This window comes from Lepisosteus platostomus, chromosome 8 (genome assembly GCF_059453375.1).
Source record: "Lepisosteus platostomus isolate fLepPlt1 chromosome 8, fLepPlt1.hap1, whole genome shotgun sequence".
In the NCBI taxonomy this organism is placed as follows: Eukaryota; Metazoa; Chordata; class Actinopteri; order Semionotiformes; family Lepisosteidae; genus Lepisosteus; species Lepisosteus platostomus.
The window spans coordinates 21726147-21738779 of NC_142618.1; the positions used below are offsets into that span (position 1 = coordinate 21726147).

Sequence of the window (12633 nt, forward strand, 5' to 3'; positions counted from 1 at the left end):
AGTCGCTTGGGGTATGTCTCTATCAGTTTTGCACATCGAGAGACTGAAATTCTTGCCCATTCTTCCTTGCAAAACAGCTCGAGCTCAGTGAGGTTGGATGGAGAGCGTTTGTGAACAGCAGTTTTCAGCTCTTTCCACAGATTCTCGATTGGATTCAGGTCTGGACTTTGACTTGGCCATTCAAACACCTGGATACGTTTATTTGTGAACCATTCCTTTGTAGATTTTGCTGTATGTTTGGGATCATTGTCTTGTTGGAAGATAAATCTCCGTCCCAGTTTCAGGTCTTTTGCAGACTCCAACAGGTTTTCATCCAGAATGGTCCTGTATTTGGCTGCATCCATCTTCCCCTCAATTTTAACCATCTTCCCTGTCCCTGCTGAAGAAAAGCAGGCCCAAACCATGATGCTGCCACCACCATGTTTGACAGGGGGGATGGTGTGTTGAGGGTGATGAGCTGTGTTGCTTTTACGCCAAACATATCGTTTTGCATTGTGGCCAAAAAGTTCGATTTTGGTTTCATCTGACCAGAGCACCTTCTTCCACATGTTTGGGGTGTCTCCCAGGTGGCTTGTGGCAAACTTTAGACGAGACTTTTTATGGATATCTTTGAGAAATGGCTTTCTTCTTGCCACTCTTCCATAAAGGCCAGATTTGTGCAGTGTAAGACTGATTGTTGTCCTATGGACAGACTCTCCCACCTCAGCTGTAGTTCTCTGCAGTTCATCCAGAGTGATCATGGGCCTCTTGGCTGCATCTCTGATCAGTCTTCTCCTTGTCTGAGCTGAAAGTTTAGAGGGACGGCCAGGTCTTGGTAGATTTGCAGTGGTCTGATACTCCTTCCATTTCAAGATGATCGCTTGCACAGTGCTCCTTGGGATGTTTGAAGCTTGGGAAATCTTTTTGTATCCAAATCCGGCTTTAAACTTCTCCACATCAGTATTACGGACCTGCCTGGTGTGTTCCTTGGTCTTCATGATGCTCTCTGCGCTTTCAACAGAACCTTGAGACTATCACAGAGCAGGTGCATTTATACAGAGACTTGATTACACACAGGTGGATTCTATTTATCACCATCAGTCATTTAGGACAACATTGGATCATTCAGAGATCCTCGCTGAACTTCTGGAGTGAGTTTGCTGCACTGAAAGTAAAGGGGCCGAATAATTTTGCACGCCCCACTTTTCATTTTTTTATTAGTTAAAAAAGTTTCAAAAATCCAATAGATTTCGTTCCACTTCACAATTGTGTCCCACTTGTTGGTGATTCTTCACATAAAATAAAAAATTTATATCTTTATGTTTGAAGCCTGAAATGTGGCAAAAGGTTGAAAAGTTCAAGGGGGCCGAATACTTTCGCAAGGCACTGTAACTCCTTCATAACCACTATACAACATATTATAACAATACATATAGTACTTTACAACAATTTGTGGAAATGACATTATTGCCATATGATCATTCATAACATCAAAATGAGACATACAGTACCCGCGTCCATATCTGAGAGCAGAACCCCAGAGAGAAGTCAGGTGAAATTTCTAGATTTGAAAACATTAAAGACTCAAGCTCTAAAGGGTTTTTATGCAGTTTCTTTATGTAGTTTTAGAGTGTTGTCTACTGTTTATGAAGGAATTTTAATTATGTTTTATTTAGCCTCATTCAAGTTAAATGTTACCAAGGTAACATCTGGTTTTGAAACTGGCATTTCCTTAATCCATCAATAGATTTAAAACACACCTGCAAAAACAGGTGAAAACGCCACTAGCATTTTAAGATTTGTTTTCCAGTGAGAAAAAAAAAAAGTTATTGAAAATCAGAGAAAATCTTATTTTGTTGATATTTTACAAAGCAAGAAAACAGTCTTGTTTTCGTGTGCCCTGTATATCCTGAGTTATTTAAATTAAATTGGGAAACTGTATAAAATACTCGCAGGAAATTATGCTGAAACAAAAATAAAAAACAAAAGAAGGGAATTATTAATAATGCACTGTCTCTCTGGCCACTGTATGATTTATAAACAAAATCTTGAGTGACAGGTTTTTCCCCCCCGACAGTCAAAAGTTATGAAGGAGCAGCTACTTAAATGATGTTATTCTCTGCATCTGTCCAAACTGAAAAATGACATTTTTTATAGCCTGGATCTGATTCACAAACTTTTTTATGAAAACTCCTGCAAACCCAAGACACTTCAGAAGTAGTACAAAATGTAAAAAGATTTAAAAGTGTCCCTTACAAAAAGCATTGTTTTGTTGATAAAATACAATGCAGAATTTCTGACCTGAAATTTATTGTTGGAAGAAAACTGCAATTTATGTACATAGAACTTTGAACTTCAATTATAAAGAATTAAGATGCTTAACCGCAACACGTTTATTTGCAAGGTCATGAAAGAGAAAGCTACATTTTCAAACAGCTCACTTTCGTGGTACTTCACAATAAAATTAAACTTCAAATATCTGTTAACCCATGTAAACATTCTAAAAGCGTTTAGAATTTCTGATCAACATATTAAAGATAATCAAAAATATTCAGAGGAAAAATAAAGTTGTTATGTGTTAAAAACATTTATATCATGCAATGAATTATGCTATTTACCATTTACAACCACTAATATTGTACAACACAAACATAAAGCTTATTCACATGATTTTGTTCCTACATCTAAAGTCACAGAATAGGACTTCCCCTCAACTTTAACTGGTTGTGCCTCTTTGCTGACCCCTACAATTAGTTAAATATAACAACCACTTAGCTTTACTCTAAATCTTAATGTTGATTCATCTCAAGTAAAGACTTATCATCTAACTGTGAAGGGTGCTATGTTTTCGAAAATGTTAATGTAGTCAGAGTGCAGTCTGGTAACAGCCTTGTGGCTTTGTAATGGGCTTTGGGAATAAAACGCCCATTTTTAATGTTAATGTTTAAGGGGATATACATGACATGCCATATTATCAGATATTATTTTTCATATATATACGTTTTACTGAACGTTTTTTTTTTCTGGGTGCAGTAGTTAGCATCTCTGTCTTGCAGTGCTGGGGACCTCGGTTCAATTCTGGACCTCTGGTGCTATCTGTGTGGAGTTTGTACTGGCATGTTAATTGGCTTCTGAGAAAGTTGCAAGGACTGGCATCCATTCCAGTGTGGACCCTGCCTTGCGCCTGTGGCTTGCCGGGACACACTCTGGTTCCCCTGTGATCCTGAACTGGATAAAGTGGTTAGAAAACACATGGACGCATCACTTTTCTCTGCCACTCAGAAAAAGACAGCTGTGTTCCAGAAGAGCATTACAACAGTAACACTGTGCTTACCTTTCGGCGGAAGGAGCGCGGCCGTTGCGTGACTTGTTCACTTGTGCGTATAGCGCTTCAATTTGCTGGGGGTCTTCTCGGGGACTTTGTGGTCTGTTGTGCAAGGAAAGATTGTGCCCGCTGTCCATTGATGATTCCAGTGAGCCAATACCAGCGTATGTGTGCTCTTCGTCAGATCCAAATGTCCTGTTGATATCCTGGATTTCAGCATAGTCCCTCTCACGAGCTTGCCTCTCTCGGATTTCTCTGGTTTTTGCCTGAATTCTAGGGCAGAAAAAGTTATATGTTATATCCCGTGGCCATTTAAACTTTCAGGTTTCAAATAACTCAATCTTCATACAAAAATAAAACACACACATCTTTCTAAACAGCAGGCATGACATTATTTGCACAATTATCAACAAATGGCTGTACAATTCAGAAACATGCAAAGTCTTTTGAGCCTCACATGCACAAACAGTGTATGAAATTCAGGCTGGATGTTTAATTTCCAGACTTTCATGACAAAAAGCTCATAAAAATGACCTTCCTGTAGGTGTCTTCACCTTCTAATGATCCCTTTACAGGCACAGACAATTATGGATCTAGTTATCTTAAAGGATTGTAGGAGTTCAACTGTGCCACCACATATTCAGCTCATAATATATTCAGCTTCTTTAAAATTCACATGGTGGTATGAAAGTAAAACGAGTCAAGAAATACTGTCAATTCATGTCTAAGTACTATCCTAGAATCATGTTGAATGGTTGCCTTACTGTTTCACCCTGTCAAGGCCAGATATACTGTACAATAACTTGGTAAGTCTCTAGCTGAAAAACAAAGCATGTGAAGGCCTGGAGTGTTCTAGTGTTCTAAATAGGCATTCTGATTTAGTGAAAAGTCACTCCACAGAGAAGGCTGTTAAAACCTCCCTCCCTTATCATCCATTTATAACAGTACAGTGTTTATCCTCAATAATCCACTGTTTCAGAAGAATCCACTATATAATAAATATTGTAGAATATTAAATAAGCTTGGAGTCTAAAGCAGTTCACAGTTCCAGTGCTGCAAAACATACAAATCCAGAAAAAAACAACTCCCGGATGTTTTTTTCAGGTTTCTAAATCCGAGAATGACAAGATAAGGATTAAAAATGTTATAGCACTATGCCAACTGATGAAATTCTGCAAGCCAGGAGTGCTCGGATTGTAACTAAATGAGATTTAAAAAATCAAAAGGGGAAAGATTTCATGGTGCCTCCTGGCACAGCGCTGTAAAGAAGTTTTCTTTTAATCTTCAACAGCCAAGAAAACTGCATTCTTCTTATTAGAAGAAAAATGTCATGAAAAATGATAATTTGGAAAAAAAACCTAAATGTTGATTAACATCATTTCATGCAAGGGTTTCCTAAATCTTTTACGTTATTTATAAACAATGCTGCCTGAATAGGTCTTCTGTAAAAAAAACACTTTTAAGTATCTTCGAAAAATATTTTACCCCCTATGCAAAGCGGTCTGAATCTCTGTAAGCCTCCTTAGATGTTTTCATTTAAAACAACAAAAAAACACCGTACAACACACGGCATTATTCAAACTTTTATGCACTGACAACAGAGCACCTCTTCCTGAAAAGAAAGAAAAAGAATGGAGGAAAATTGCCTAGAGCACTTTGATTAAAAAAATATTTCTGACCTTATTCCAAGGCTCACCTCCCTTAACTCAGTCCACCTCTTTAATGCAAAGGGTTTCATACAATAGTTTCATTGAAGTGTTCTTGCACTTTTCAAGTTGGTTTGTATGAATAAGGTCTTTTTAAGACAATATTGTTATGGGAAGAAAGCAAGCAGATACCCCAGAATAAAAATATTGTCATCTCACAGGGATCACGGGTGCGGACAGAGTAGTGATGTCCTGCTGCTTGACCCTGTCCAGCAAAGCTCAACTCTTAGTAGTTCCAGATGCGTCCTGCTGCAAGAAGACACCTGATTTTACTTTTATGGTGCTCCCACAGGTCAACAAGTATCTTTGTTCTGGGGATTGTCTTTCCTTATATTCTCTCCAGCAGGGCTCAAGTCTGGCCTTCAGAACCTTGGCTTTCTTTCACCGAATCAGAGCAAGCTACTGAGGATTTCACAAGCTCTGCTTTAGCAAAACAATGTCTATCCATGCCAAATTTGTTATCTTAAAAAATAATAAGTGTTCAATTTTGGCGTGTACATTTCTGTCTCTCTTTAAACAAGCACACTAAAAAAACAGGCACCTTATTACTGCCAAAGTGTTCCATAGAAAAAACAAACATCTGTTTTTGACTGGCAAATATCTAAACCAGAGGTAACCATAACCCACAGACCAAACTCTCATTTTGCTCTAATTTCTCAAGTAGTTTAATTGTTTTGATTTAATTTAATCTAATTGGCTTCTACTACTGTATAAAACAGATAAAAAAACATGCGGGGTCAAAGAAAGCCAAAAACCTGATTAAGCTGTTACATTCTATCTATAGGCAAACCTATCTTACGCAAATCTAAGTCAAAAGAAGCCAGCAGTGTGATGTGTTTTGTAGACGTGTTTTCGTAGGGCTAAAATTCAGCCCCCGTGCTTTCTTCCCCATCAGAAAAGCGCAACAAACTAAAAAAATGCATCACTAATATTACCTGATAATTCCATCCATTTTGTGACCAAAAATGTCTGAACAAAAACATATTTAGATGATTTCTAACAGAAAATAAATATGTACAACATATTAAAGTCATCAATAGTTGAGCTATTTTTTTAATCTGGCATTTTCTTAGACTTAAAGTTAAATTTAAGTGCACAACAAATCAAAAATAGAAAAGCACTGGCACAGAAGTGGAAGTCATTTAGTAAGATAATACAAAAATGAATCTAGTGATTCTATACTAATGTATTCGGCATACCATGATTAACTTTGATTTTTAAATTAGAAATAACATTTTAAATTAATCAAATTTGTTCAAAAGGCCCAGATAACATCTTTAAGAAAATATACTAAGCACCATAAATTGTTCAAGTAAGGTAGTCCACGTTGAGAAACCATACAGAATGCCTTTCAGGTTAGCGGAGTGTCCTAAGAGCACACAGTTGGTATGCATTACAGAAAAAATAATTTCTTTATTTTAATTAACTTGCCATTTCACAATGCTAAGGGTATCTTAACCAATAATAGCTTAAAACAATGCAACAACACTGTATTTAGATGGACAATAAGATCTGAAATGTTTAAACCTGCCCTACTATTATTAATTGCTGCCATTGAAAAGTTGTGTATGGGTTTAACCGAGTATCAATAACTATTACACAATCAAAAAAGTTGAATGAAAGTAACTCATTACAATAATTTTGAACAAGTACTTCTTTAATTCAATTTGGGAAGCAAATTATTTTTCAATCCAGTGTGCAGGGAATCAAATTAAATCCCAAAACAATGTGAATATACAGTACAAGTTTGCTAGTACAGTATATGGGCTTTAAACAGGGTTATAAAAACATCAAATGATCACAGCAGTGCAGCTGTAATAATGGCAGGCATTACTTTTGATTAGTGACTATACAGTACATGCTCATATTTCTTCTTTGAAATTTGTTGGAATACCAATAGTGGACACTTCAAGAGTTTGAATTACATTTGAAACTAGTTAATATTAATCCAACCATTCTTCTATTTTCTAGCCGCTTTATCCAATTTAATTTAGAGCCAGAACCTATGAACCAACCGGCACAAGACAGGATACATACTGAATGGGAGACAGGTCCATTTTTGGGCAGATACACAGACACACTGGGGGCTCTTTTCCTAGGAGCCAATTAATCTGGACTTTGAGAGAACATACGAACTCTGATTATTAAGATTTTATGTGACTTTGATACGACTGTACAAGACAGAAATGTGTAATGCTTTGTTTGACACTAAGTTGAACAACACGCCACTGACATTTAGGATTTCAATAACCTTTGTCATATCATTGTTATCTAGATTAATATATACATACAATATGCAGTCTTGATCACAAACCACTATAATCAACTTGCTTTTTTAAAAGAAGAGTTTCTTCAAAGTTTCTTCTATCACTTCTGTATTTCAGCATATTGTATGTTAGGCACAGATAAATCCTTGAATTTTGTCAGAGTTATGGAATCCTATGCTTAAATTTAATTTCAGTTTTCCTCGGAGTTCCATAATGTACCATACTGATCTCTTGACTTATGTATTTCAGGCAAATGTTTAGAAAATGGATGATAAATGTCATATTTGTAAACCATCAAAAATGCTAGGTATTTGTACTGATTAAAAACTATGTGCAAATGAAGGTCACATCTTTGGCAGTAAGGCACCTTAATATCAACAAGCTTGAGAAATTACAAATAAGAAAAGTGGGTCAATGAAATGTTAAGTACAGTACATCACAGATGTAAGAGTTTACTTCATTTACAAATTATAGAACTTCACACAGAGATAAAAAATGTATTGTTTGCCCCAGGTTCTGTCACTTAGAGACAAAATGCAAAGGTAAGAGAGTAATTTTCCATTCTCAGTAATAACTTTACCAGTTGAGAAGGAAACTACAACACACCAAAGTTAAGACTGAGTTAGCATGTTCTCAGGTACACATACAGCAGGTTATCTGTGACACCTAGACTGTGACCTGCACAATCCATATTTAGGCTCCATAAATTTTCAACTGGTTCAGCAGTTTAGCAGCTGTCTTTTTTACCATTAAAAATTAATTTTCTAAAAGTGGTGTTAACATGAAGTAGCATACTGCTTAAAAAGACTACATCTTCACATAATACACAGCCTTTTTGTTAAACAGCTCCTTTCCAGTTTTACACCCGTATATCTACATATCCTAAATAACATATGCTTAAAAAAATTGCATTTATTGCTAATTAAAAGTACCACCAGAGGAGTTTTGTCATTTCAAGCAATATTAGAAAAAAGTAAAATATTAGCATAAAGGACACTGAATTTTGTCTTCCCAAATGCATTCTAAATAAATAAAAAACCTTACTTAGTGACTTTAATGCCAGAAGCTAATTAAAAATGAAATTCCAAGCCTCTCCGTGCAGGATTTGGCACTGTTCATCTAATTAAAAAGAGGCGGTATAATTAAGAGGAAAACATAAAGACACTGTTAGTCATGTAACAGTTTTATTCATTAGCAGACAATCTGAAGAATGAATGCAATAATGCACCAATGTCACTAAACTGAGTGGAGCTCAGAATCATTCTCTGCTCCAGACATATGGCTGCTGTGGCCTCAAGCTATTCTTCAACAGGATGCTCTTTGTAAGACACTTTACCTTTGGGGATTCAATATCCACGGTAAAGCTGTAATTACTGTCCAGGACCATTCTTCCCAAGCTATGAGGGGGTCACTGAGAAGTCACAGGATCCAAAATGCTAAGCTTATGCAAAGTGTGCAGGAATTTTACACTTCACTATGGACAGTGTGATCTATGTTAATAGAAAATAGGCCAGGAGAGGAAAAATAATCACCACTCAAGTGTTCCCTGTTAACCTCTAGTTTAAACAATGCTTGAGACCGGCACTTCCTTTTGGTTACGGCACTCTGAGCATGTTCAGAAGGGCTTTATGCAGAAGGAGGGAAATTAAAGGTCACACGAGTACCATCGGGAACTAGGATTTTAAAATTGACAGTGTCACTGGATTTGAAGCAAAGAACCCCAGCAAACTTTTTACCATCCTGGAGGTAGAGAAGTGCTGAGTTTCTCACTGTACTTATGTCTTATGTTTATTTCCTCATGTGCTTTCCGAATTACAAGTCCTTACCTTTTATTCAAAGCAGTTTATTTTCATTTCTGAACAGCACAGATACTAGTTGTTAAAATAAGTTACCAGCCCTACGAGTGGACATTCTTCAAGATACTGCCAACTTTCGGTTGCAGTATATCCAATATCTAAACTGTTTTCTGGAAAGTCCTTCCAATGATAAATTGTTTAGCAGCACCATCTGTGTTATGTGAAAGGACAAAATTTGTTTTGGTTCTTACTGAATGTGTTGGTAAGTGTCAAAACCTATTCATCATTCCTAACCCCCCACCCCATTCCAAAACAGATCTGGCAATAAAGCAACAAGAAACAAAATTGCAGAAAGAATAGAGAGAATTGTAGTTTTCCATGACGCATTATATATTGAAATCCATCTCTATTTGCAATAATTGGCAACTGTATTGCAACTTTGAATGGTATGTAAAGTAGTAATACATCTATAAAATAAAGTTTGCAGCCTTGACAGATTGCACTATACAATTATTTACTCTAAACATAGCTTAGCAAACCAATGATGCGGAATATTACATTTTAGATTCATTACTGAAAACTCGATCTTAATATATTTCATTATATAGCACAGCGTTTCCTTGCATTGTTCAATATCAAACTAGGTTATTAAATATATCTATTTCATCAAATTTAATGGGGCACATGGTTTGCAAATAAACAGACTAAACCTTTTATCATTTGATCTGGGGAAAATTGCTCCATTTACAATTATACTTTTTCCATTATAATATGATCTTGAAATTTGAAGACACCTTCACTAGATTATGCAATATACTTTTGTCAAAAGTCAATGTAATAATTTACTTCAACTCATACATAAAGTAAAATTAGGATTTAATCTGCTGCATGCTACCAACATAATTACAACCAAATATATAATCATCGTTAACGATTGCTGCCTTTATTCTTCAAGCTAAAACATCTAATGACATAAAATACATTTAGAAAAACTCTGTCTTATACAATGAAATAGGATATGATGCAATAACAGTATTCGGATAAAAGTGTTTCCTAATTGGATTTTGAGGTAAAATATTATTTTTTGTGGAAAAATACATAAATAGTCGTTACTATTACAGACAGTACCTAATTAAAACATGAAAAGGTTACAAATGAAAGTAGGCCATTTGGTTGTAAATTTAGATGCAAATTTCCATGGATCAGGGCACAATAAGGGCTACATCAACTAAAACATTCATTAGTATAACACAAAGAAAGAAAAAAGTTGTAAGGAATCAGAAGGAACTAAAACAGTAGAAGCAAACACTAAGTATTTCTATTTTTAGGAGAGGAAAAGCCAGCAATCCGGGGTTGTGAAAGGCTGATTAGTGACTTGGTGGTGCCAAAAAGATAAGTAGAAGAATGCAAGAGGACTCTGTTTTTTCCGTAACAAGCTTTTACTGCATTGCAAGTAAATAAGGGAATTTGTCAAAAGCATTTTACTAAAGAATTTGTAATTAGATTTAAGTTAATAATATGCAAGATGATGAAAATGATCAGTTATGGAAACAATAGAACTAAAACAAAAGAGTAGGTACAAATGATGGAATTTTAATAGAGACTGACATTTTCAAAAAGAAAGGTCTTGTTTAACTTGCTGTAATTCTTTGAACAATGAACACAGTCATTAGATAAAACTGAAGCATGTGCCATGATATATTTAGATTACTGGAAAGCTTTTGAGGCCCCCCATAAAAACTTTAGTTCCCAAATTAAAAGCTACTAGAATTCACGGTTATGTACGAACATAGATCAGGAAACAGTGTTTTATCTTAATAGGCATAGCCTCTAACTGGGCAGATGTGAGTAGGGGTGTGCCACAGGGATTTTTTTTTAGGTTAAATGCTCTTCCTGATTAATATTGAAGATTTCAATTTTTGTACAAGTAGCAAACTAGCTAACATTACAGAAGCAACTGCAAGTGGCAAATGACAGTTAACATTGATAAGCACAAAACGATCCATACTGAAAGCAGGAACATACAGTACACTATACAGTAAATAGTCCTAAACTGCAGGAAGGATGGAAGAGATTCAGGTGTTTATGTAGTTACAGTACTTTAATATCCATATCAATACAGTGTGGGGAATCAATATAAAAGCAAATAGAATCCTCGGACATATAGCAGAAAGAGAGAAAATTAAATGGGGGAATATATGCTTAAGCTTTAATCCGTTAAGACCTAATTTAAAATACTGTGTTCAGTTTGGTCACCATGTGACAAAAATGACAGACATAGAGATTTCACAGAAGAGAGGCAAGAAATATTCCCGGTCTCAGGGGATTGTTATACACAGACAGCTTAAGGAAGCTAAATCTCTTCAGTCTAGATAGACGGCACTGAGACAAGACTTGATCCAGGTATATACAATCCTAAAAGGAATGCAGAAGGGTCAACATGGGGAACTGTTTAACACTCAATAGTGAAACAAGGACACTAGGTCAAAAGTGGACATGAAACGGGAATTTATGTATATGGAGTATGGAGTATGAAATGCTTCTTTCCAAAAACAAGTTCTGGGTGTCTGGAAGAGGCTTCTCAGCCAAGTGGTTGAAGACCAAACACTGCCACTCCACACAATGGCTGGATGAAATTATACTCTTGTTTGTCCTTATGTTTTTATGATGCATTTGTACATTAATTAAATTGTCACATTGTGACACGAAACAAGCACTGCAAGGCCAATTCACAGCATCACAGTGAACACACCACCGATATACACTGTCATTTCTCTTTGTTACACTGGCATTATGGTGATAGAAGCATTATGATCAACAATACAGTTTGTGTATTCCTTGTGCTCAATATATACAGAGACATAGGGTTAAACAAACGAGTCAAGCAACTCGATATTTTTTTTTAGAAAAAAGAACAGATTTAATATACAGTATTCCTGAATTTTCTGCACTGCATCTGAACTGTCACTTGGAAAATTATTTGTTTTTCTGTAATCCCTACATCACTTGAAAATGAATTAGTTGCTGCGTCTGACTGAAACTTTTAAAATCTCGTTTTAAGCTTGAGATACCATATCTCAAGCTTATAAAACCACATAAAATATCTGGGTTACAATGAAAGGAGACTGTTTCTTTAGACATACTAACTATTGGTTTATAAAGTGTTTGGGTTCTGCGTACACCTAATTCTCTCTAAAACATCAAAGAAGCAAGAGGTCTACTGTCCTGAAACATGTTTCCAAGTATAACATGTAAAATCCGCTTACCTTCTACCATAAATCTCTGTGATTTTCAGGTAATGATGGGGTATTAAAATTAAACTGCCTAACCTCTTGACTGACTTCCCTTTCAGAAAACTAAAAGCACCTGTCAAAATGTCCTTTCAGATTAATTCTAAAACATATCATTAGAGTGCTGCATTCTGGCAGCGGCCCATCCCAGGGTTTTGATATTTTTCACAGGAATGCATTTGCTTTTCAAAGGCACAGCACTTATCAAATCTGACGATGTATAATTTCATAATGGTATTAAGATGAACTTGTGCCTTTCAGTTTTCCCTA

At 35.8% G+C, this 12633-nt stretch overlaps 1 protein-coding gene across 7 annotated transcripts in view; it reads right to left on the reverse strand.

Annotated features, from left to right (window-relative positions):
• LOC148657083 (partitioning defective 3 homolog) overlaps nucleotides 1–12633 on the reverse strand; it is a 429232-nt gene that overhangs the window by 89936 nt on the left and 326663 nt on the right. For all 7 annotated transcript variants that reach the window (XM_088642914.1, XM_088642913.1, XM_088642916.1 and 4 more), the window contains one exon: nucleotides 3314–3577. In XM_088642914.1, coding sequence (XP_088499040.1) covers nucleotides 3314–3577 — 264 coding nt within the window. The remainder of the gene's footprint in view (nucleotides 1–3313; nucleotides 3578–12633) is intronic.